The 27,343-nt window shown below is 42.3% G+C and overlaps 1 protein-coding gene across 1 annotated transcript in view; it reads right to left on the bottom strand.

Moving 5' to 3' along the window:
- Positions 1 to 3,060: 3,060 nt before the first annotated feature.
- LIPA (lipase A, lysosomal acid type) overlaps positions 3,061 to 27,343 on the bottom strand; it is a 29,714-nt gene continuing 5,431 nt past the window's right edge. Inside the window, exons 4-10 of the mRNA XM_006096620.3 lie at positions 19,410 to 19,608; positions 18,177 to 18,286; positions 16,273 to 16,409; positions 11,401 to 11,547; positions 10,787 to 10,858; positions 5,759 to 5,830; positions 3,061 to 4,484 (exon numbers count right to left, since the gene is read on the bottom strand). Coding sequence (XP_006096682.1) covers positions 4,251 to 4,484; positions 5,759 to 5,830; positions 10,787 to 10,858; positions 11,401 to 11,547; positions 16,273 to 16,409; positions 18,177 to 18,286; positions 19,410 to 19,608 — 971 coding nt within the window. The 3' untranslated portion in view covers positions 3,061 to 4,250. The remainder of the gene's footprint in view (positions 4,485 to 5,758; positions 5,831 to 10,786; positions 10,859 to 11,400; positions 11,548 to 16,272; positions 16,410 to 18,176; positions 18,287 to 19,409; positions 19,609 to 27,343) is intronic.

Here is a 27,343-nt window from a genome sequence, read left to right as displayed (position 1 = left end):
GCCAAAACAGGGAGAATGCTGGTGAAGAATATGACACGGATGCTGGTGCATATTTGGTTTTAAACACTTTATATTTGTGATTCATCTGGGTCACATATGTGTGGGTGCATCTACTGATATTGGAACTCTCATCAACCTATTTAAAATAAGATATATATATATATATATATATATATATATATATATATATATATATATAATCAAATACATTTTATAGCAAATAAAATTATTCCCATTAAAAGAAATAACATATATCTTAATGGGAATGATTTACAGAGAAAATACCTCACCTGTCAAAGGGGTTGTTGTTGCAAAGATCAAAGTCTTATGAGAAGGCTTGAAAAATCCAGAAGGCACAATGTAAAATGCAAAAGTATTTGTGTTTGTACTACTAAAACATGTGGGCAGAGAGTTTTCTGCTTAGTTTGGAATTGAACTTGAAATCTGCTCCTAAAACAATACAATAAATACTCTTGAATTAATTACAATTTTTTAAAAAAAATCAGAATTATTACAACCTGATGTTGCCTTTCAGGGGTCACATTTTGAAAATCTCTCCATATGTTAAAAAATGAATGAAAAGAGTTAAAATTAGTGTATTTTAAATGTTTACATTGAACAAAGTAAGGCCTTTAATACCCACAAACACAGAATAATCTTATTTGGAGATAATATCAACAGTCTAAATGTTGGTCCTTTGTAAGTGTGAGGCCTAAGGTTAAAGACATTTCCGTTTCCTCCTCCCAAGTCTGAGGTTCTGACCACTCTATTAGGCAAATTTTTATTTTCATGTCACATTCCAGACACAGCTATTCTTTGAGAACATTTTTCAGATGTTATGCATTAGACAGGATTAGTCATAATCCTAGAAATGACCACAGACATGGTTGATCTTACCAGTCCTCCAATGACAAACTGGTTCATAATCCAACAGCTCTCTGCCTCTCCCCAGAGGAAGGGACTAGAGAAAACGTTTGGAAGCAAAGCCAAGAGTGCCCTCTTGTGGCAAATGAAAAATCATAATTTTGTTCTCAGTTGTGACTTCATTTGGTGGCTTTGCCCATGTAAGTATCTAAGAGTTCCAAGTTGGCAAATATTAACTAGTCTTTTTCTTGCCACACAGGTCTGTGGACATCTTTGTGATCTGCTCAATAGAAATACATATATATTTTTAAAATATATTTTTATTGAATTCAGAGAGGAAGGGAGAAAGAGATAGAAACATCAATGATAGGAGAGAATCATTGATCGGCTGCCTCTTGCACGTCCCACACTGGAGATGGAGCCTGCAACCTGGGCATGTGCCCTGACTGGGAACTGAACCATGACCTCCTGATTCAGAGGTTGACACTCAACCACTCAACCACACCGGCCAGGCAATAGAAATATATTACACGCAGTTGACATATATTACACGCAGTTGACAAGTGTGGGGAAGCATGGGGCTTGGTTGGAAAGTCTGTGGGGAGGATTCCCTGGGAGGCCAGAGGCCCCTGGGGGACCCTGCCTTGACTTTTCCAAACAAGTCTGAGTCCTGGGTGTCTTACTAGAATCTTTATGTTTAGACTTCAAAACATCCTTGTTTGAAAGACACTACAGATGCAGGTGCTTTCTCAAGGATGCCTACCCTGCTGATTGTATCTAGAGGTTAATTTTAGTTCAAGCTGTTGTGACAATAAAAGCCTACGGAAGAAGGCAAACAGGGCTTTTCGCTACTAAGGCAAAACAGCCCCTTAGCCTTCTCTTTCACAGAAATGTGTGTCAGAGTAATCATTCATCCATCGTTCGGGGTCTGCTGGCCAGCCCTTTGGATAAGGAAATCAGAATCCCTACAAACTTGTTGCCGAAATTCTTGAGGCACATGCTCCAACCTTGTTCTGCACTCTCAGCCAAGGATGAAACAAAGCTACATTCATGCAGTCTGGTTACAAAGATATAAAACTGGAGCAAGAATGGCTATGCAGCATTTCCACCTCCAGACTGACGCACATACTGAAGAAAATCCCCAGGGATTTGGAAAGGAGGTGAAAGAAAAACACTCCAATAAAAGGTAGGCGCTATAGAATGAAGCCCCCGCTTATTACTATGGCCTGGTGACCACAAGTTTTCAAGGGCATCTATGGGAGCCTCCATGGCCGTAACCAAAGCAAGAGAAACCAGGTCACCCATGGCACTGAAGCCATTCTCCAATGAGCTCTCTGCCACTACTGGTGTAAAACAACAAACAAAAACACCTGCTCACCGTTCCTTTCCAGCCCTAGCAACGAACCTTGTGCCCAGTTGGCCTTGGTCAAAGGGGAGTGGCATCCTCCTGGGGGAGTATATCCTTTGGATCTAATACAGCTTTACTCTTTTCTGTGGTTGCCATGGAAACACAGATTCCACAAATGTGCAGTCCCAGATGTTACCTGTGCACCTAATTTTATTTCAGTAAATGACAAAGTTCATCATTTTTCACACATTTTGTCAGTGCACACATTTTTATTGACTTACTATATTCTGAGCTGTGTGTTAGATTTGGGGCAAGATATATCTTCTGCCCTCAAGCTCAGAGTAATAGGAGAGATCACATTAGACCCTAAAATCTAGATTTATGATCCTTGAAGCATGACTCATCTCTGCCAGTTCTGGTTGCTTCACTTGTTCATGGTGGGAGTTGGATGGACAGTCCTTGAAACCATGGTCCTGCCTTTCACAGACCATTACCTGCAGATGGGGTTAATCGCTACTTAGTGTCCACTCAGCCTCCCTCTGTGGACCCTGCAAGATGACACTGAAGGTCAGTGTTTCCAAACTATCCCCGATGTTCCTTGTGTTTAAGACGCTCTCTGCTGCCCATTGGAGAGGATCAAATGTTCACGGGCAGTATCGGTGAGGTTTACACGAAGTAAGGGAGAGGGGGAGGAGATGAGAAAGAAAGGGACAGTCTTACCGAAAGAGAAAGGGAAGTAGAGAAGGGCTATTAAATAAAGACACACACACACACACACACTAAATCCGTCAAGCCTCTGAGACTCACTGAGTTTTATTGAAAAGTTTAAATAAGACTTTTTATATGCTGTCTCCACATATTAGCCGATACCAAGTATTGTTGATTATTGCAGCTGAAGTAACTATATCAGAAACACATATCAGTGTTATTCTGCCCATCGCACAGAACTGTAGGAAACACAGCTGTGAGCAAAGCAGCTGAACCTGGGCTTCCTGACACAGGGATGCAAATCAGGAGCGAAAACATGGACACACACAAAACTAAAACACAAAGCGATTCCCTGCGCTGTGATCCGAAAGCACCCACGGTCACGTTCCTCTCACGTGCAAATGCATGAGGACACTTCTGGGGGCAGTCTTGGGGCTTTTGTTTCACACACATCCTTGCTGAGCTATAGCCACTGGCTGAGAGAGCACATTCATTTGAGGAAAACTAGTGGCATCATCTCTCCACAGGACTTTTCTTCTCCAACAAGTGGGTTGATGACCTGCCTTACAATGAGGAGTTCAAGAACATAGAAGGATGCGTGCATCCGTCTTCAAGTATTTGAAATACGGTTGTTGCATTGTAATGAGCACAATTTGCTTTTGAAATTATGTTGCTTCCTCTGAGCAATGTAAACACGTGCTAAATAACGGCTATCACAGAGAGATTTGATAAAATGCGTTATAGGATTTTTACTACTGACACGGCTGAGGCGTCACTGGCTTTGACTCGGCACCCATTGAGTGACTACATGAGAAAGTGTCATTAGATCCCTAAGCTCAGGGCCATTCCTCTGGAGAGTCTTTTAAGGCCAAGAGATGAGAACAGGATACTTACACCCTGAGCTTTCCTCAAGGCAGTGTCAGGTTCTTTACCAATGAACAGCACAGTTTAAAAAAGTCCAACGCAGAGGTCAATGTGTCCTGCGTGGAGCAAAAAAAGCAATATAGTCTCTTTTAAATTGTCTGGATAAGCAGAATGGCTATGACCTTCCACAAGTCAGTGATATTTTTAAAAGACTTAAAGAAACTATATTATTGTTAAGACACAAGCTGCGTATTTGACCATGATTAAACAATTAAAAAAATAAAATAAAAGCAAGTGCGTTTCTACCCTAACTGGAGAAAACTGGGCATCTTCAACATCATAATTTTCTTAGATCTGAACATATAAAAGGCCTGGGAAAGAAAAAATAAGTGCTTTAGAAAAATGAAGCCAACAAATTTTTAACATGATTCGACCGTGGTATTCATGGTAAATTTCTGCTTGGCTTTCACTGATACTTTCTCATTAGATTGATCATTTTCTCGTAGAGCCGCCAAGGGGCATCCAAGCCCCAGATGAAGTCGAGGTGCTCCCATTCCGGAATGCACTCATCATACACCAAGTTGGTGATCTCGGTCAGTAAGATACTGACGTCCTTGACGTCCGCCAGCCAGTCCTGGCCGCCGCTCCAAACGGCAGTCGGCACGAGCATGTCCTTCACGTGGTAAGCAGGAGGGTACGTCTAGAAAGAAAAACCCACAGAAAGCTTTGTCATGGTTGCTTTAATTTACAGAAACACGGCCGACAATCTCCATGGAACACTGACTCATTCATTGAGTATAAAAGACTACATTGTGAAAGTCACTCTGTTTACTTTTCAAGCCACTGCTACCAGAACAAAAATAAACCTAACCCGCAATGAAAGCACAGTTAGTGTAGGAGCCTGGTGGGCATGGTACCAAGTGCTTAAATCCGAGGGGAGGAAGGTATTCTCCCAAGTAGTTGATTCAAAGCAACAGAAGCCAGTGGTTGGGAAGGGGCTTTGGAGTCCATACCTTTCTATGCTTTTCTTCCCTCTGGGGTGTAACACAAGTCACTGAAGTTCCCTAAGCCTCAGTTTCCTCATCTTTAATACTAATAATAACCGTAGGGAATTTGTGAGAACTAAGTAAGTAAAACATGGCAAAGTGCCTTACACTTCAGAGTACTCAGCACTCAAAAATGGTAAGCTGGACAAAATAAGACCTGAAGCAGGGAGACATGGAACAGACTGACATACCTCAATGTGGGGTTGGGGGGATGAGAAGAGATAAACTAAAGAACTTATATACTTACTAGAGGCCCAGTGCACGAAATTCATGCACTGGTAGGGTCCCTAGCGGCTGGTGGCTGCCGGCCGGGTACTCCCTCCCTTCCCCTGGCCGGCCCCACCCCCTGGTCGAACTCCCGGACAAACTCCTGGTCAAGGGGACAATTTGCATCCTATGCTTTTGTTATATAGGATATGCATAGCCCATGGACACAGGCAATGGGCTAGTTAAGACCTGGGGGCGCTATGTCAGGGCAGGGAGGAGGGTGTATAAGTGGGGGTGGAGGGGTGGAATGGGAGATATCTGTAATGCTCTCAATAAAATATATATGTAAAAATGAAAACAATGGTAAGTTAATTGCATATGGGAGAAAACGCTTAGGTAATGTCATTTGGCCAAGGCCCTCCAGCTACCAGATCACAGACTTAGGCTTGTCTGACTCTATGTCTGTGTTCCTGATCACAATGAGTCATGTATGACAACAGTGAGAGTGACAATTGTTACACAGGGCCAAGGAAATAACAAAGAGGGAACGCCCAGGCCACTACACCAACCACAAAGCTCAGGTTGTTCTGGGACTGAAACACTATCTAGTCCACTCTCCCAAACATTTCCACAGCCCGGAGCCCAGAATCCTGACAACTCGGGCTGACTTCCTTGATGAGTTTGCAGGGCCCACTGTTTCTAAAGACGTTGAAGACTTTACCTGGTTGTAATGAACATAATTCCTGGCTCTGCTCCCCCAGTCGAAGGCTTGGAACTTTTGCAACTTAAAAGTCTAGAAAGAAGATAATTTGGACAAAAAGTTTATCTGACACAGATGTTTGAGATAACATCACAGGTTGCTAGAGTTAGCCACGCCCTCAGAAATCAACTGTACACCAATACTCAGGTTTACTCTTCATTTCCAAGCTGTAATTTAAAGTAAGTGGCATTACTTTGCTCTCCTTTCCTAAGGGACTCAATTTCTTATTGTATGATTGGAAAACAGCTATTGTGGGACAATAAAGCAGCTATAGATATGCTATAAATTATACAGGATTGGGGCAAAAGTAGGTTTACAGCTGTGAGTATGTAAACACAGAGCTTATTCTTATATTATTTATTATTATTTTCTATACAAACAACTGTAAACCTACTTTTACCCCACCCTAGATTGATGGTCACACTCATTGGATAAACTTTATGCTGACATGTTTTACTGACATGTAAATCTTAAACTTTTCAAAAAGTTAACTATCTTACTTAGGGAAATTATATATATATATTACATACAATATATATAAATATACATGTATGTAGATTAGAATATAAATATTAATTATAAATCACATATTTATATAAATTAATATAATCACTGTATATTCATATGTGTATTAACATATTTCTGTATGCTTATATATAAGCTCCATATATAATCTCCATATTTTCTATATATTTACTCTACTTGACTAGTTATATTACTTAATATTTTAATGATTTTATTGTTTTGACACTTTTTCTCAAGTACCAGTATCAGAATAATCACCAAATTGTACAGCACACCAGCACAATTCTAACTAGAGTCATGAAATAATATTGTATATAAAATTCAAATTATGCATAAATAGCATGATATAAAAGTATTTAAAAGGGCACTTATTTTTCAATTTTTAAATAATTCAAATTCACACCTCCTCTATACATATCCCCAAATTAAAAATATGTCAAGACTTAAATCCAAAATCGGCAACCCAGATGAATTGGAAACTGTTCAAGCTTTGGCCAGCAGGTGGCGTCTGGTAAAGAGGAAAAACATCCTCTGTGGGAACTGCTGTTGATTCATGTGAGGTTCCAGGTCTTACCCGTTGCCTAAAATTCTACTGTCTGATGTAATAAAAGACGGCGTGAGATTGGAAGCCACAGGGGATTTCCACAGGAGAAATGCTAGCATCTGCTTTTGCCCATTGCAAAGGACAGAGTTTAAATACCTGTGGCACATTTAACAAGCAGAACAAAGTATGGATGTACAGCACCTGCTAGGGCGTCTGTGCTCTAGCCCTGGCTGTCAGTGAAAAAATATCAGCGCAAGCTGTTCACCACTGTAGACAGTGTACCGCTTTCTCACATATGTCTCTCACATTTACATAAAGCACCCTAGTGAGTATGGAACACACAGGAAAAACTTCCCTAGGGCTCAGACTGAACTTCTAAACTTGACTTTTGTGCCTAGCGTCATAGGAAATCTCAGAAGGAGAGAAATGCAAAGATGATTATTTGTAGTAACAAAAACATGGAAATAAGCTAAAGTCCAATCATAACTATTTGGTTAAATACATCATGCTACATCATTAGACACAACAGTATGCCACTTTTGCAAATACAAAGATAATAAACTAGAATAATATTTTAAAATAATACTAAGTGGGGGGAAAAGTCAGAAAATGAAAGTGAGCAAGCTCTATGGTTACACTGATATGAAAATCCTATGTGACCAAAGATCAGGAGGACATACTTACACTATTAGGATAATAGGATAGATGGATTTTTAAAGTGACATTTTAAAAATTATTTTTATGTCTTGATTGGTGATAAAAATGTCAATAGGCTCAACTTTTCTAAAGTACAATCTGTATCAGAAATCTTAAAGATATGCCTCCCTCTGACCACTAAGTCTACTTCTACAACTGCACCCTAAGAAAGTAATGAAAGATCTTTAATTCAAGAATATCTGTCCCAGAATGGTTTACTATTGCAAAAAAAAAATAAGCTATCGTAGCAAAAATAACAGTAACAATTACAATAATAATAATGAAAATGTTAATAATAATAATTTAAGCAAAGGAAAACTGTCTGCTGCTACAAATATTTTAAAATTTAGTTATTGACCTGGAAAGGTATTTTTGATTACAGCAGAGACAGCTAATTGCCCATTCTTGCTTGCTTCCTTAATCCCCAAAGCTCTTGCTAAGCACATGGCCACCAGGGGAGGAACCACCATCCCTTATATGCTTCCTTCCTGTGGGCTGGAACACACGTGGAGGCAACCCGGCTCCCACCAGGTAGACGGGGCAGCATGCCAGGAGTGGCAGAGCTGCAGTGCGGGGGAGCTGGGACCCTGCATGACTCCCGGGAGCACTGTCACACCCCCTCCACCCCGATCCCGTGGCACTGATGTCTGCACTGTATCATGAGAAACAAAAGCTATTTTAAGGCTGTATGATGGCATCTCTGATTCAGCAACTTAGCAAATATACAGCTATTTAGTTAAAATAATTTTAACGCGTACATAGTGTAATCTACTTTTGTAATGAAACCAATTATACAGAAAAGAAAAAATAGAAGATGGCACTGAGAGATTTCAGGACCTGCCACCACAAAATATGTTGTTTGGCCATTTTTTAATTATCGATTTAAAGGAATGTGAAAAAGAGCAGATGCAAGGAAGATACACTGACCTTCCTTTGAAGCAAGGTATAATATTCCCATGTGAAAGAAGCCACCCCTATGCCAGAAGGAAGAACTGTTTTTATTATCAGAGATAGAGGGGAGGCCTAGAGAAATCTGTAGAAAAAGACCTGGTTAAGCCCTGCTGGTGTGGCTCGGTTGGTTGAGCATCATCCCATGCACCAAGAGGTCACAGGTTCAGCCCCCACTGTGGGCTTGATCCCCAGGAGGGGGCATGCAAGAGGCAGCCAATCAATGTTTCCCTCTCATCAATGCTTCTATCTCTGTATCCCTTTCAAAAAAAAAAAACCTGGCTAAAATAACTCTTATTTCCTTTAGTCTCCTATTTATTTTAGTTACTTCTCCACAGTTGCTACTTTGTTCAACCTCGTACATAAGCACTTAGGCCTAGTCACTTCTGTGGGTCTTCATTTTTCTTGTGAGGGCTCCCATGTACATGTAAATAAAATTCGTATGTTTTTCTCCTGTTAATGTCTTATGTCAGACCCAGTCAGAAACCCTTAGAGGGTAAAGGAAAACGTTAACTTCCCCTAATATACCAACATTCTACCAGTAGTTATCCCGGGTAGGGGACATGTGGGTAATTTATTTTCTTCTTTGTACTCACATGTATTTTTAAACTTCATAATGAATACATACTACTTGTATGACTTAAATTATACTAAATGTCTTTTTACAAAGTTTTAAAGACCCTACCTAATGTACATTATTTGTTAAGCACTAGGTTTCAAACGATAGAGAACATCAGAATCACATGAGGAACTTCCTAAAATGCAGATCTCAGGGACATACCTCCAGGAATTTGAGTTCTCAACAGGTTGTGGGTAGGCCCAAGAGCCTGAATTTTTTATAGCACCCTAAGTATTTCTGGACAACACTGTAAAGATAGGCTAGGACCACCCTTCTTCAAATCGGATCAAGTTCCTGGGCTCTGGGCATGGTCAGTGAGGGGGTTAAAGGAGGCTTGGGGTGTGGGGGGGGGGGATCTCCAAAACTTGTCAGATTTATAAAGAGAATAATATCTGTAAACTAAATTTAAAAGCCCAGTAAAGAACTAGGTTTTGGATTGTCAACTACTATGCTGTACACCTGAAACTAGTACAAAATAATATTGAATATAAACTGTAATTGAAAAAAATTTTTTTAATTTAAAAAACGTATTTTTTTAAAAAGTAGGAAACATAAAAAAATAGAATTCCATGCAAAAAACCAAAACAAACAAACAAAAAAACTATGTTTGGGAACTGTTTTTATAAAATGGAATGCTAATTGTTTAAACAAGAAGTAAACTTCTGAATGTTCTAGGAATAAAATGACCTTGTAGGGCACCCTCAAACTCCCACCATAGGAACCCCCAAACTTCACACTTGAATCAGAGCCCTCAGCCTGCCAGGGCCCAGGCCCCACCCCTTCAGCAGAAGCCTTCGCCAGCAGGCACCCTGGCAGCCCGCACCAGGGTGTCCTTGGCAGGCAGAGAGTGGCAGCCCCTGGCCAGCAGCCCAAGGAGGGAGAATCAAGGAGAAGGTCCTACGAAACAGCTGCACAAAGCAACGCTTCTTGACAAAGATGACTCAGCGAACAGAAGAGCAAAGGGCAGGACTGCCTTCCGCAGTGCATCTGGACTTCGGAAATGTTCATGAGGCACATTCCAATGTGGTTAGAGCCTAAAACCACAATGGGGCCCCAGAGCCGGGCTCTGAGCCTCAGTCTGCGGCCTTCGACCCCGGCCAGCTGCTGGATTAAAGGGGCTGGGACAAGAACAGAAGCCTGGATTGCAGCCGATCCAAGAGCTCTTCTGCAGACCTGGCTCGTGGTGGAGGCCTGCCACCCAGAGGGGTGGAGCGACCCTGTCCTGTAACATTCAGCAGGTGGTCTGACAGCCGAGGCTGCCTCCTGCCCAGGGGCCCCTGAGCCGTGGGGCCTGGGGGGCAGCTGTACTTGGCTGAGGCGCGTGACACAGCACACGTGGCCTGCAATGGTCGCTAAGCTGGGTAGTCCAGCAGCTGCCTTCAACTCGGCGGGCCATCCTCCCCACAAAAGTGCACTAATCCCTGAGGTGACAAGAACTGGGCCTTTTTAGAAATTATCCATTAGGTAAGAGGGTAGAATATGTGCCAAAAGGCAGGGGGATTTGGTGACAGGGTACATAAAGAAAACAAGTGACCATCAACAGAAACGTGGCTGAGGAGAGAAGCAGGAAGGGCGGGCAGAGAGGTACGTCATGGGATGCACGGATCTTCCTGGCACTGATTTGACACACACCCCACTGCCCCCCTGGAATGCCTACCTGGCTCCAGTGTATCATGTTTTGCACGGACGTCCCAGCGGGAGAGTGTGTCACATACACAGATATTCTAGACTGCAAAAAGAATGTTGAAATAAAGAATTTTAAAAAACAGTGTTAAGGAGGCATTGATAATACACAAATTTTGCACTTCAAAGCATTAAAAACCACAGAGCCACAATCTCCATGATACGATATTAAGAGCAGAAAAATATTCTTTGACTACAAATATGTCATAGAAAAATATGTACAAACACACACACACACAGAGTACATGGCAACAGGGTAACCGTGGGGCTGTGTGGGTTAAGATAACTGCTCATTTTTATTTTCTTCTTCATGCTTTTCTGAATTCCCAGAATTTTATATAACAATTATACCTTACGTTTATCATCAGAAACAAGAACATTTAGTATCACCTTAAAAAGTTCACTAGTGTGTGTGTGAATGACCATTCCAAACTTAAACAATTATATAATTTTTAAAAGAAACAAATCACTAGAATAAATATAAATGTCATTCCTACCTCTCTAGCATGCTCCAACACAAATAAGCATATTCACAGATAAATTAAAATCATTCAAAGTTAAAGCAAGACTCATTATAAGCATACATACCATATTTAAATTTCTCTCATTAAATCCACACAGAAGGAAAAAAACATTTCCGCAAAGCTCTTTTAGAATGACATGATTGCAGACATGCAGACTCAGCCACTTCAAAAATGCATTCTGGGGGAGAAATTCTCTCTCCCCAAATAAATCCTGCAAAGAAAAAGAAACCCAAGAAGACCTCAGCATTTCATTCTTCTACACGGGCCTCCGTGACCACCTCAGAAGCAGAGACAGGAGAGAAGTAGTAACCAGTGGAATCTAATGAACAAAATAAATTGACGAACAAAATAGAACCAGAGACATGGAAATATGTAACAGACTGACGAATCTCAGAAGGAAAGGGGGGAGGGGTGGAGAAGAGATTAACCAAAGAACTTATATGCATCTATGCATAACCCATGGACGCAGACAATAGTGTGGTAAGGCCTGGGTGGAGGGGGGAGTGGTGAGGCAATGGGAGAGGGGTGGAGGGGGTCAATGAGGGGAGACATATGTAATACTTTCAACAATAAAGATAAATTTTTAACAAGAACAGAAATGGTTACCAGTGGACGTTCAAACTAGGGTACCTTAGCAATCTGTTTACTAAGGCAACAGCAGATGTTACAGATGTGCATTTAAAATTTCAAATGAAGAAAGGGAGGCAGAAAATCCAGTAAATTTGCAGTGGTCTTTTACAGTGGGAAGGGGCCTCAATGATCACTCATCCCAGGGCCATCTCAAGTTTCACTTGACTTTGATGAATTGGTAGTGACTTCCGAGAAAGAGTCAAAACTGTGATTGATCAGCAATGGGCACATACATCTAATCTGATTCCACTGGCCAATGGCTGCCCACTGCCTATTGTTTTCTTTCATACTTTTTTTACTCTTTTTTTTTTTTAATCCTCACCTGAGGACATTTTTCCATTGATTTTTAGAAAGTGGAAGAGAGAGGGAGAGGGAGGGAGAGAGAGAGAGAAGAACATCAATGTGAGAGAGACACATCAATTGATTGCCACCCACACGGACCCCAACCAGAGCTGGGGATTGAGCCTATAACCAAGGCACATGCCCTTGACCAGAATCAAACCTGGGACCCTTCAGTATGCAGTCCAATGCTCTATCCACTGAGCCAAACCGGCCAGGACCATACTTTTTTTTATTGTGGTAGAACACATAACACAAGATTTACCATTTTATCAACTTTCAAGTATTCAGTTCAAGGGCATTAAATACCCTCATGTTGTACAACCAGCACCTCTCTCCATCTCCAGAACTCCTTGGACATCTCAAACTGCAACTCTGTCCCCATTAAACAATGACTCCCATTACTTCTCTACCAACGTGCCCGCTTCTGCAAATAAAATTTATTTCAACACAGTCACACTCATTTCTTTACACTCCAATGTTTCTCTGGCTGTTTTTATATCATAAGCGCAGAGGTGAGTAGTTGCCAACAGAGACCATTATGGCCCACAAAGCCAAAAATATTTACTCTCACAATCTTTACAGAAAAAAGTCTGCCGACTCCTGGTCTATATCAGTGTTGATCAACGGCCGCCGAACCTGGCTCAAGTATTTCTGGGACAATCACTATGATCCCTAATCCCAAGGCAGATCTTCACGTACTTCTGCACCAGGAAATAAGAAAAAGATCCTCCTTACATTGAACCCAAATTTGTTCCCTTACAACTTACACTTTTGCTGATGCCTACCCTCTGGAACAGCGGTCGCCCACCAACCGATAGTCCGCGGACCACTGGTCTGTGAGGTCCGAAAGGTTGGCAACCGTTGCTCTGGAAGGTCAAGCAGGAGTGAGAAATTCAAATCCAACAAAAGCAGTTTTTATGGGTTGAACTGTGTCTCTCCCTAACTTCCCCCCCGGCAAATCCACTGAAGTCCTAATTCCCAGTATCTCAGCATGTGGCCTTATTTGGAGAGAGGGTCTTTACAGAGGAAATCAGGTTAAAATTAAGGTGTTAAGCAATCTGACCGGTGATCTTATAGAAAGGGGTAATCTGGACATAGACACAGAGGGAGGTCTGAGCACACACAGGGAAAGTGCCATGTGAAGATAAAGGCAGAACTTGGGGTGATGTTTCCACAAGCCAAAGAACACCAAGCAAACCACCAGAAGCCAGGGCGAGTCATGGAACAGCTTCTTCCTCACAGTCCCAGCAAAGGCCTGTAAATGTACGTGATAAAACAGCACGTGCCACAGGCCGCCCTGCCCCGAGTGATGGCTAGGGAGCACTGAGGACAGGCGACCTGGAAGCTATGCACAGCCTAAGGTGTGCAACTGCTCTCTGGTACACAGCGTCCTTTTTATTCCCCCCAAACAATCAATTATCAAGATTTCCATGCTCAATATTCCGCTTTTTAAAAATGAACTACTAATTTAACTTAAAGCATGGCATGGGCTGTATTCAAAACTCTTAGGGCAACTGTGGTCTGCTACAGCCTGCGATATGTCTTCTCCAAGGCAACCAATGGATACCCAAAGACTGATACCAGGACTCCTTGAACTCCCTTTCCTCCAGATTAGTCACGCTAATATTAGCTGGGAGAAGCAGGAAGTAAATACCACGTGCTGATAAGGTCAAGGGTGATGAAAAGGCATCAGTTTCTAAAACTCATGGCTCTGAGTCTACATAATAGTCACATGTAATAAATGCATATATGTTTGAGGTTCTCTACTAACAAGTTAATAGGATCAGTGACTTAAATCAACAAGCCGAGCTCTCCTTTTGACTGACAAAGAGGTGAAGTTGTCTTGCATTTCAGAACTGTCACCCAAACACTGCTGTGGCCAACTCCGTTGAAAATTACTGCAGAGCAGGACAGCATTACAGAAAAAGGAAAATTCACCTGACATAGACAGGCCTGCTCCTGTCCACCCTGATGTCTTCTAACACACACCTTTGTATTCTGAGAAAGAGTTGTGACACTCAACTTTCATGGAAGTAGCATAGTCTTCCCAGAATAGCAAAATTCAAAGGTTTCACTCTTTCACTTTGTCACGCTCCAGGATATTATAAAACACTAGTGTCTGGACCAGTAATTCCTAAATACCAGTCTCTTTGGCCTGCATGAGAAACATACAGGGTACAGATCCTAGACCGCCCTCCAGATTTAACAAAACACCATCTCCAATGTGGGGAGGGGAGTTTGTGTGTTTACAAAGCTATTAAATCACAATCTCCAAGAACTAAATTAAATTGAATGCATTCCTATGACACAGTAGGTTCAGTTCTCCATTAAAAAAAAAAAAAAGGTACAAGGATGCAGCAACAGCAAATCAGCAGCAACCTTAATATCCACCACAGGCATCTGGCAGTTCTTTATCAATGGAAAGCTTACTTTGCAGCAGTTAAAAAGCATGTGGTAGAGTTTTATGCATTAACATAACAGCTCTTCAAGAGTGAAAAGTATAATCTGCAGAACAATATACACAGTTGAATACTGTCTGCGTTAAAACAAAACAATATATGTCTCTCTGGAAAGTCACACACAAGGTCTATAGGAAGAGACCCTAAACCAGTGATGGCGAACCTATGACACGCGTGTCAGAGGTGACACGCGAACTCATTTTTTTGGTTGATTTTTCTTTGTTAAATGGCATTTAAATATATAAAATAAATATCAAAAATATAAGTCTTTGTTTTACTATTGTTGCAAATATCAAAAAATTTCTATATGTGACACGGCACCAGAGTTAAGTTAGGGTTTTTCAAAATGCTGACACGCCGAGCTCAAAAGGTTCGCCTTCACTGCCCTAAACTGAGCACTGTGCTTAATTATGAAGAAGGCACCAAGAGAAGCTACAGTAAAGGACACTTTATCTGTAATATTCGAATTGTCTATAATGAAAATTTTAATAGTATTACCCAAGGCATTATAAATTAATTTGGTTTGAGGAAGCCACATCTTATCTGCATATCTGGTCACCTATGCAGAGAAACCCATCTTATGTGAGAGTCAGATTCTAAGCTCAGAGTACAGGCTGTATGTCTTATGAAAGTCTCTTAAGTGGCCAGTAGGTGTGCTCTTCCTGATTTGTAGTATATATGCCTGAATGGGATTTCATATCGGTGTGGGTTTAAACGTGTCATACATAAAAATATATAATGCATGCTCATGGACCATCTGGCCTCCGCTGTCTCTCAACTCCTCATAAAAACTGCTTCCTCCTTGACTAGAGCTTGGGGTCACACAGCTCAAGGGCTAAGCCCCCATGAGGTTACTGGCTTGTGCTTAGATCACCCGCATTGTGGTCAGGGTCAGGCATGTATGTGGGAAGGGTGCGTTTCCTTCTCCCACCTCCTTCCTACTCCTCTACACCACTCACTGCGTAGAATAAAAGGCAAGTCCAAGCCCTGGCCGGTTTGGCTCAGTGGATAGAGCGTCGGCCTGTGGACTGAAGGGTCCCGGGTTCGATTCTGGTCAAGGGCATGTACCTTGGTTGTGGGCACATCCCCAGCGGGAGGTAGCTGATCGATGTTTCTCTCTCATCGGTGTTTCTAGCTCTCTATCCCTCTCCCTTCCTCTCTGTAAAAAATCAATAAAATATATTTTCAAAAAAAAAAAAAAGGCAAGTCCAAGAGGATTAAGCTACCTTCTCCCAGACTCTCTTGTGCTCTCTTTGCTTGATTGGTAGATATCTGCACTGATATGTTAACTATGAACATGGGCCTCAGGTGCAGAATTAATGATACACCTTCCCTGACTCCCCATGATCTGGAAGTAGGGGTAAGGGGGAGAGAAGAAAAACCTTGGAGAGAGAAATCCCACTTTCCATTGATGGCAAACCAAAAAGGAGAAAGCACAAATTCTCCCTCTAATGGCCAATTCTTCAGATCTGGAAAGGAAATTGGGGGAGGGGTGGGTTGAGTACCTTAATGAGAGGATCTGGAAGTAGTCCTAATTTAGCTAGAGGGGTACTAGCGAACCCGACTGAAGCCACAGGACCCAGAGCAAAAAACATCTTAATCTTTTTGGCCAGCTCCGGGATCTGTGAAAATGCTATAAAACCTGTGGAACAAAAGGAAGGAAACAGGCATTTGATCGTCTGAAATTTTTTCTGAAAAAGCAGACTGTCAAATTACAGCGGGAAGGCTGGGGAATAAGAGATCAACTGAAGGGCTTGTATGCATGCATATAAGCATAACCAATGGACACAAGACACTGGGGGCGATGCGGGGGGTACAGGAGGCCAGGGGAAGGTCAATGGGGAAAAAAAGGAGACATATGTACTACTATTTGTAATACTTTAAACAATAAAATTAAATTTAAAAAAAAAAAAAAAAAGCAAGGGCAGTTGTGTGTGATACCCTCTAGTGGCAACCTGAGAGACACGCAGGCAAACACTTGAAAGGGGCCCTCTGAACTATGTGCACAGTTTGACTAAACTAGTAAATCAAGTATTTGTTAAGTGCTTGTTTCAATTTTTCAACCTAGTTATGCACTGGAAGAAATCTTCGTTGCTAAAACCAGAAGATGTTTCCTGTTCCTTTAATAATGTAAACCGAGCTCCTGAAAGATTGTAGTCCTTAACAGTTTGGGAGGGCCCCACCACATCCATATTCCTAAGAACAATTTACAAAGCCATTCAAATAAATTAGCAATGACTCGGAAATGACTGGCACATGTAGCGTGCCCTAGCGTTATAATACCTCTTAGCGTCCTTTCAGGTCACTGCTAGCCTTAAACATGGCTTTAGAATGCTACTTTAGAGAGCAGTGGGGCAAAGGGCATTCAGTAGACAAGTCAAGAAATATGAATGAAGAAAAATGCTTAACTTAATGAATAAGAAAGGCAAAAAGATACCCACGTTACTTTTTGAGTGTGTGTTCTAATGAGACCATGTGACATGAACATAAAGATATTGGTCACAGTAAACACTAACAGAGGGAATTGTGACATGAACATAAAGATATTGGTCACAGTAAACACTAACAGAGGGAATTATTCAATTTTTATTTTCTTTAAACTTTGCTCATTTTCTATTTTTGTTTACAATGAACCCATATTACTTTTATCATCACCACAAATAAAAAATGCATATGACTTTTAAAAACTATTTGTAAATAAAAGTGTAACAGCATTGGCAAGGTAACAATGAAACGGGATGATTTTTGCATATCTAGTAACAACACTACATCTTTGTAGTTAGCTTCATTCCACTGAACTTTAAGTCAGTGTACTTTCTTGTTTTCCTTTTAAAAGTCTTTGCACTTATGAAACTTGTTTTCCACCCTCTCACATCCCCATGTTGCTTAACTAGAAAAACACGTAATAGGCTATGGCTTAATACCTTTAAATTCAAGAGAACCATGAACAGCATGGTTTATCCATTTATATTAAAGTCTGAATTTCCAGAGAAGATAAAATATTACCAAAGTCTTTGCCCTATTCATTATTTCTCCTTGGTAATAATAATAATAATAATAATAGCAGTCCTAGCTGGTTTGGCTCAATAGATAGAGCATTGTACTGCGGACTAAAGGGTCCCAGGTTCAAGTTCGATTCCGGTCAAGGGCATATGCCCAGGGTTGTGGGCTCGATCCCGAGTTGGGGGCGTGCAGGAGGCAGCCGATTGATGAGTCACTCTCATCATTGATATTTCTATCTCTCTCTCCCTCTCCCTTCCTCTCTGAAATCAATAAAAATATATTTTAAAAATAATAATAATTTAAAAAGTCTATTTAAGCTAACATTTTTTATATTTCACTTTTCAGAACAAATGTAAACTCTGTAATAAAACATTATATCAACTTCCAATCTTTATTATATACATACCTATTGTAGTGCCTTGAGAATGACCCACATAATACACTTGTTGTTGGCCAGTTTTATTCAGAATGAAGTTAATTGAAGCTGGTAAGTCATAATTTGCCATCTCATCATAACTGTAATCCAAAAATGGAACTCTTTCATTGAGACATTACATACAAATGCAGCACACACAAATAGTAACTGTGCAGTTTGATGACTTTTCATAAACTGAACCCAGCTGGGAAACCATGGCTGAGCACAGGAAACAGAACTGCCAGAACTGCAGAAATCCCCTGAGCCCCTTCCCAATCGTGCCTCTAAGGGTAACCATTATCCTCATTTTTTACACCATAAATTGGTTTTACTCATTTTTGAACTTTTCTATAAATGGGGCCACAGTATGTATTCTTCTGTATTAGGCTACATCCAAACTGTCGCACATAGTTATAGGTTGTTCATTGGGTAAATAGACCACACTGAATTTGTCCATTCATTGTGAATGGACAAATTGGTAGGTTCTAATTTTTCACTCTTACAAATAAAGTGACACGTCGCTGTACACGTCCTTGGTAAAGCTCTCCTTCTTGCATTTCACGTCCTTAGGTAGGCTCCGGTTTTACAAATGGGAAGCCAGTCTGGAGGATCCGTAGCCTGCTCTTCTCTGTGCCTGGTATCAACACAGAGCCCGGACCCATGGACATGTGAGCGCTCGTCATCAGGAGAAAGATGAGCCAATTGTTGCCACTGCTTATGATGTACCAGGTTCTTCCCCTGTCTCCTCTCCTGTAATCCCCCAATAACCTTATCAGATAGGTATTTATTATCCCCATTTTACATGAAGAAAACTGAGACACAGAGCGCTTATAGACATGCCCCGTGTCACACAGTGATTGACTGGTAGAGCCAGAAGTAAAAGAGAGGAGGAAACTGTGTGGATACAGAGTCGTGACCATTTGGAATGTGTGATTTTGAAGGGAGGAAGAAGGTTCTGGGACACAATTTACCCAGCAGCTCCCACACCACCAAGAATGTCAATATCACTAAAAATTCCTACTTGAATCTAATTCTTAAATGTGATCACGTATTTAAAATGTACCTTACTGCTGTTTATTAAATTCCTAAAAAGGTTTAAAACATTTCACGGTCCACCAGTTCCTTCTCTCCTACGACCTCGAGTTACCCGTCTATCTGCCGCCCTGGTGTCTGCATTAAGGATACGAAGGAACTAGACGCCTGTCAAGATCAAGCCAACTCTACCTGAAGGCCCAGTATTCGTCCTGAAAAACTGAAAGGGTCTTGTGTTTCCGAGACCAGGTGTTTCCCCTGCTGTTCCCCATCCACACGTCGAAACCAGCATCTGCCAGGATGAAGCCCAGGCTGTTGTTGGGCAGGTTTGTGACCCAGTTACTTGAATCTGCCAGCAAGCCGTGCTGCAGGAACACCACTGGTTTGGGACCTGAAAGACATTTATGTGTAGGAGCTAGCAGCACCTCGCTTCTAAACAAGCATGAATCTTAAAGCAAATAATGAAATAGAAATAAATGGAAATATTAAGGTAGCAACGCACTCCTATATAACATTAGTAAGTATATATTTTTTAATAGCGTTGGCAAGGTAACAGTGACACTGGACTATTTCTGCATATCTAGTAACAAGACACATTGACTTAATCATCAAAAAATTTTTAATTTTTTTAAAGAACTCGTGTAATGTTTCTATACTTTGTTTCAATAGATTTCTCAGAATGCATCCTAACAAAACAAACCAAAAGATAAATATCACACAGACACAAATCCATAAGTATATATAAACATATATATTCATATGTGTGTACAAACATATATATATTTATATGCAAATTTATCTTCTACTCACCCATAACTGAGACAGTGATATAGTAGAAAAAACAAAGATTTGGGAGTCAAAGAAACCTGACCTCTGACTGCTAACAGTGTTAAAGCATCCAGTCATTCATTAAACAAGCATTTATTAAGCACCAACTATGTGCCAAGCAACCCAACTATATGCTGGGGACCCCACAGAGAAGAGAAATAAGTGAGAGAGAGAAACCTCACCGTCATGGAGCTGACATTATACTGACCATGAGTTTTAGCGTCAGACCCTCCTGGGTTCAAACCTGTCCTCTCCTAGTTCTGATGTGCATGTTGGGCACAGCATATCAACATCCCCCTGAAATCTGTATCATCCCCTGCAGCACGGAAATGTAATATGTACCTCACAGGGAGTAATGAGATATGAGATACTATATGAAAAGTTCTTAGCAAAGCATCTGACACACAGAGTTGAATAAACATTAGTTCTAATTATTATTAAGTTCCTTAACCAGTCTGAGTCTTAGTTCCTTAAAGAGCTGTTAAGAGGAATGAGTTAGATAATTAAGTGTCTGGTACAGTGGTGTCTGGTACAGTGACTGACACATAGGTCAAAATGAATAAATAAGAACTCCCTGTGCCTTCTGCCCATTCTTTATAATAGTGAAACACTTGAGATAAACTAATGGTCGAGTGGACAAATAATTAATTGCAACCTAACTGGTGCAATAATTAAGCTATCAATGAAAGGACTGTAGCAGCACATAGCCTTGAAAGGGGGAAAGAAGAGTCAAGTACAAAATTATAGTCTACTCTGTACTCCAGCTATGCAGCAATGCTGTATGCAAATGAGGAATGTAAAATATCAGCAAATAATGAGAAGACTGGTTCGTGGAATACTCAGATGGGAAGTGAACTGACAAATTTTTCTTTCTGTTAGTTGGATTTCTTTTCACCTTGCTGAGAAAAGCTCATTAAAATAATAGCTAGCTGCGATTGCATGCTTATAAGCTCTAAGGTACTGTGGTGAACATCCCGTGACACTGGTACTATTCCCATTTAGCAGAGAGGGAACTGTGGCTAAGAGAAGTCAAGTAACTTGACCACTGTTGACTGAGAGCTAGTAAGTGGGAGAGTTGGGATATGAACCCAGGTATGTCTGATACCAGGGTCCATCACTGTCATTTCTTTGCTATAGGAAAGGAGGTTAGCCAGAGAGAAGTCGTTCTAGACCAGTGGTCGGCAAACTGCGGCTCGCGAGCCACATGCGGCTCTTTGGACCCTTGAGTGTAGCTCTACCACAAAATACCACGTGCGGGCACGCACGTACAGTGCAATTGAAACTTCGTGGCCCATGCGCAGAAGTCGGTATTTTGTGGAAGAGCCACACTCAAGGGTCCAAAGAGCCGCATGTAGCTCGCGAGCCGCAGTTTGCCGATCACTGTTCTAGACCACAAAGAAAGCCCTCAGAGAATAAACAACCCAAAGAGGGGAAGCTATTTTGCAGGGAACTGGACCAAATGCTTGGAAGAAAGCAATCTCTGGTGGGTGCAGGAGATAGAGAATGGGAGACAGGAGCATGATACTCAACCTGGCCCGCTCAGGCAATTCTTTCAAGGACCAGCCTGGTCCATGCACTCCAGCACCTGAGGCCTGGTGTGTCTGAGCAACATACTAATATGTTAAGAATAGGGCTGCCTTCCCCAGCTGTGCCCTACAATTAGTTTGTTTGTCCCAAACTGGCTCTGGGAGGGCTGGGGATTGAAGGGTAGGCCTAAAAGCATCTTGGACCAGAGAGGGCAGGTGACATTATCATGGTCACCTAAATAGCACAGAGTCAGCAAAGGGAAGCAGCCCAATGATGACCCATCACAGTGCTGCCTGCCGTGATTAGGCCCAAACATGGGTGGAAGTGAGGAGGGGATTGCTCAGGCTCCAAAAACCAATCTGCTGAGCCCACAGTCTCCCAAGAGGAAGACGACCGGGTGAATGAGGAAGTTCCTCCTGCCTCCCAAGCCACTGGCCTTCTCTGCCAGGGCAGTGTCTGGTCAGGCCTCCACTGGTCAGGCTCTAAAATGGTGTGAGGAATCAGCTGAGGTGCAAGGACAAACCAAAAGAAGAACAAGGAGGAAATCTCAAAGATCAAGGCGTTGGCGTGAAACAGACCTTGGTTCTTACTACGAAACCCATGTAGCATTTACTCAAGGTCCTTTTCTAAAGTGGGAATGATACAGTGGCTGATACACAGTAAAGCTCAATAAATAATGGCTCATAAAAATATTAATGAGCGTATAAATTTAATAAGCTCAGTGGATAGAGCGTCGGCCTGCGGACTGAAGGGTCCCAGGTTCGATTCCGGTCAAGGGCATGTACCTGGGTTGTGGGCACATCCCCAGTAGGAGATGTGCAGGAGGCGGCTGATAGACGTTTCTCTCTCATCGATGTTTCTAACTCTCTATCTCTCTCCCTTCCTCTCTGTAAAAAATCAATAAAAATATATTTTTTTAAAAATGCCATTAAAAATATATATATATTAATGAGCGTATACATTTAATAATATTAGAACAGAAGTCACAGGCAGGAGGGTGAGAGAGAGAGAAAGAGAGGGAAGAAGAAGAAGCAGAAGGAGGAGGAGGAGGAGGAGGAGGAGGAGGAGGAGGAGAAACAACAACACTGCTGGCTTTGAAGATGGAGGATGGGGCCAGAAGCCAAGGAATGCAGGCAGCTTCTAGTTGCTAAAAAAGGCAAGAAAACAGATTCTCCCCTAGAGCCTCTAGAAGGAACACAGTCCTGCCAACACCTTGATCTTAGGCCTTCTGACCTCCAGGACTATAGGATCATAAATTTGTGGTGTTTTAAGGCACCATGTTTGTGGAATCAGCTACCGCAGCAATAGGGAACTAATAGAGTTGGGGACTAGTTTTTAACCCCCATTTCTCTGATAAGGACTCTGAGGCACAGTGTGACTAAGTAACCTGTGCATAGTTGCACAATCAGCAATCCCGAGCTTGGGCTCAGAGGCGGCAGTATGCCTCCTGGGCCTAAAGAAGAGGAGGCCTGGATCCTTGTTAGTCTGGCGGAGCTTGCATAACCAAAACCTTTCAGGAGCTCTTAGAAGATAGGCTGTAATTGGCATAAGGGCTCCCTCTCCTCGGCAAAGAGAGGTTCTAGACCAGGGGTGGGCAAACTTTTTGACTCGAGGGCCACAATGGGTTCTTAAACTGGACCGGAGGGCCGGAACAAAAGCATGGATGGAGTGTTTGTGTGAACTAATATAAATTCAAAGTAAACATCATTACATAAAAGGGTACGGTCTTTTTTTTTTTTTTTTTTTTAGTTTTATTCATTTCAAATGGGCCGGATCCGGCCCGCGGGCCGTAGTTTGCCCACGGCTGTTCTAGACAAAATGGCACCAAGGACTTAGCTCACGGTACATAAGCCTTCCCACCCCTTCACAGTGAGTAATGCAAAGTCAGAACCGCCCCTCACTTAGACCTTTCTGCACTCATCTATGGGACTAAACAAGTCAAGGAAGCTCAACACCCAGCCAAGCAGTCCTCGGCTTGCGCAAACCCAAGTCCAAGGACTGGGTCGGCCATCCCTTTTGGCTTTAGATCACCCAAAGCTTCGGGGCCTGGAAGGCTTCCTGAACCTGCCCCAACCACTTGAGATAAATCCTAGAAAACACTCTGCTACCTGGTTGATTAACAGTTACCGATTATGCACACAGCACTTCATTTCTCATGAATTAAACTGTTACAAAAGAGCTATTAAGATCCGGCCCATGTTAAAGATAAGGTAACTGATTCCTGGAATCAGAAATTAAGAAACCTATCCTAGAAGACTCGCCTAGGAGAGAGCCAGAGTGGAAACCCAAGTCAGCCTCCTTCCAAAGCCCTTGCTTTTCACTTCTTCTCTAAAGATTCATTAGAAAACAGAAATGGTGGGGAGAGGAGGTATGCTTATACGTATTCCAGACATTTCAAAGCAAGCCAACCGCTGTTTCCCCTGCGTCTCTAAATCACCTGGGGACTTAGAAGATAGACATTTCTGGCCCTGCTTCTGATTTAGGGAAGCCTGCAAATATTTATTTTTGAGACACTCTCTCGGCTCTTCTGATACAGCCCATCCATAGGCATGTTCCACATGGATTCATCTAAAGGGGACCATGTCCAGCCCTCGAAGGGCAGCCCCTGAGTCTTTGCCAAGGCAAAGTTCACAGTGCCCATCTGGGCCCACTGAAGGCAGCCGTTCATATCCAGAGCACCATCAGATACACAACTTGCAGATAGTGTTGGTGCTTCATTTGGTGATTGTCTTGCTGGACAATTTATTTCCCAATTAGGCAAGGAGTGAGTGTGCCTTGTTGCTGTTTATTTACTTTAGTCAAGGCCTATATGTCTATCCCTTTTTTAGCCAAATAAAATAAGTATTCTGTCAGGAGACTTACTTGCTCAAGACTTATTACACAAGGCCATGTTCTCTAGTTTTAAACAACACTATCTCAGATTGGCTGGCCTGCTACCCTTTGACCTGAAACAAATCTCGTTCCTTCTTTGAACTTGGCTGCCTCACCTAGTAAAATGAGGACGTTGACCTAGAACACAGGTGTTCAGCCCCATGGGCTCTACCTTGGAATCCACAGGAGAGTGTGTTCAAAATGAAAGCTCTCCAAAACCTTCACCCAGGCAGGACTCTGAGATCCTTCCAGCACTAACATCCCATGACCTTCTGGAATAAGGCCGAGCAGATAAAAACAGAACCACTTCCCTATAGATGATGACTTCCTGAATTTCAGTTCCCTTATGGAGTTAGTGCCAAGCAGGGGTAGCTCAACACCCAATAGAGAAGTTTGCTTGACATTGAGAAACAGCCTGCACTTACTTCACAGATCACCAAGAGCTTCCCAAACAAGCATGCGAAGCTGCCCTAGTTAGTAGAGGTTTGACCAGACAAGCAAATGATTGTCTAAACCAGGGGATTCTTTACTGGGTCCATAAACTCACTACAAATACATACAAAATTTCTGTGCACACTGGTGTCTTTTATTCTACTAGAGACGAGGCCCACTGCCTTCATCCAGCTATGTACCCCAATTCTGAAGACTGCCCTGATATCACTGTCACTCAGGCTGACTGTGCAGAGCTGACTCAGGCATCTAGTTGTGGGTTCGGTCCCCAGTTGGGGTGCTGGTAGTTGCTCTAAGGGATACAAAGATGACAAAGACTCAGCCTCAAAAAGTGGCTGAGGGAGCAAGGATGGGGAGAAAGAGGCACAAAACTAAGTCAACCCAAAGCAAAATAAGCAAAGCACCTGCAGAGGGGGGGTTAGCAAGGCACTTGGCAGTCCAGAGAAAGTGTGTGTCTCCTTCCTGCTTAAGCAATCCGGGAGAGCTGGCAGGGAAGCGGGACTTGGAAAGCTGGCAGGGAAGCTGGACTTGGAAGGATGAGAGGAATTCTTTGTAAATACATATAAAAATGAAGACAGTAGGCAGGGTGGGCAGCAGGGGACTTTAGAAAAAAAGGAAATAACTCAGTTGGATTTGCGTTCCAAAAGGAGTTCTTTGATACTTTTAACATAAAATCACGAGTTCTTTGATACTTTTAATATAAAATCACAACTTTGATTATATCATGCATAATTGGGCTATGGAGCCTATTTAAACCTGTGCAGTTGATAAATGATGAAAGTTCCTTAGGTGATGGGTAAACACAGCTGGCAACCCACAGTTCTCAAGCACTCCTCGTGAGCCTTGTGAAAGAGGTATTCTACCCCGTGCTACAGGGGAAGACACTGTACCCACCAGAGCTTAGGACTGCACTGGCTAATTCGGGGAGTCATATCCATGGTGAACGTCAAAGGCCTATTGCTTACAGAATGGGGGCTAACAGTACAGACAACAAGACAGAAGATGAAGGAAAGGTTCCTGTAGATAATCACTTAATTATGCCTGGGCTCTACCATGTTTAATCCTGAAAAATTACACAAGAGGGGTGAAAACAGGGAGGCTGGAGAAAAGAGAGCAGTTGGCATGTGTAGAGGAGCCATGTGCTAAGCCCTGTGATCATAAAACCTCCAAGAATCTTCAGATGAGGCTCTACATGTGCCCAGAGGGGACCACTGTGGCAGGACTGAAGGATGGTCTCCATATGGCAGTAAACTCGGGACATGGCAGCAGCACAGTACAGCCAAAAAGCCGAGGGAAAAACCCTGTAAAAAGGGTAATAGGAACGGTTTCACTTAGCCCCCATAAATGAATAATGTTTCAATGTTCCTTGTAACGACTTATAAGTGGTATAAGTCATTTACTATGGTGTTATTGCTGTATTAAAAGCACTAATTTCTTAAAAGATAAAGCAGACTGAATTTTCATATTCCTGTTTCAAAATTCTTTCTTTTTTTAACATATGGGAAGTCTTTAAAATGGACCTGGCTGAAACGTCTCTCAAATTCTGAACTGAGTTCAGGCGTCCAGTTAAATGGTATTTAGAACATAAGGTAGGGTGACAGTACCCTGGCCAGGTGGCCCAGTTGGCTGGAGCATCATCCCATGCACCAAAGAGGTTGTGGCCTTGATGCCAGGTAAAGGCACATACCCAGTTTGGAGGCCTGCAGGAGGCAACCGATCAATGCTTCTCTCACTCATTGATGTTTCTCTCTCTCTCTCAATATCAATTTAAAAAAAATTGTTTTAAAGAAGATAGGGTGGCAGCCTACCAAAGTGAAGGAAAGAATAAATTGAAGCCACATCACATGAGCAGCCTAGAGAGGACTTGACGGCCACTTGACGATGGGAGTCAGGAATGATTCTGCAGTTTCTAGTCCAGGTCATCAGGAGGGCAATGGTGTTATTAATAGAGGAGGAAGTTGGAGAGGAAGCTGAATGAATGAGAAGACGACGCGCTCTGTGTGAAGCATCTAATGAACTCTGTTTGTCTATTTGGCTTAAAGGAGCCAAAGGAACACCACTGACCACCCTGTTCCTGCATGAGTGCAGGACGATGAAGAGCCATGGCCTTGGAGCAGGGGCAGTGCTCAGGGAAACCACAGATTTCCTTCAAACTCCCCTGCCCTCTGAGCTTAGCTCACAGCAGGTGTTATGTACACACCACTGATCCCCTACAGGAAGGCCTCTGCACAACAGAGGAAGAAGGTGGGGAGCTCGTGCTAAGGCCAGATTTAGGGTACTTTCCGTCTCTGTTCCCCATTTTGAAGGCCAAGGGTATCCACTGCTCTACACACTTGCCAAAACAAGAAGAATATAGACTGTAGCCCACAGAAACAGAGAGTGGGAAAGACTGAAGGGGAACTTTGAGATTATTCCAGCCAATCGGCTGTTTTTACAGAGGAAGAATCCAA

This window comes from Myotis lucifugus, unplaced genomic scaffold (assembly GCF_000147115.1).
Source record: "Myotis lucifugus unplaced genomic scaffold, Myoluc2.0 scaffold_184, whole genome shotgun sequence".
NCBI classification, from domain to species: domain Eukaryota; kingdom Metazoa; phylum Chordata; class Mammalia; order Chiroptera; family Vespertilionidae; genus Myotis; species Myotis lucifugus.
Note: the sequence above shows the minus strand (reverse complement) of the source record. Positions and strands in the feature narration are given on the sequence as shown.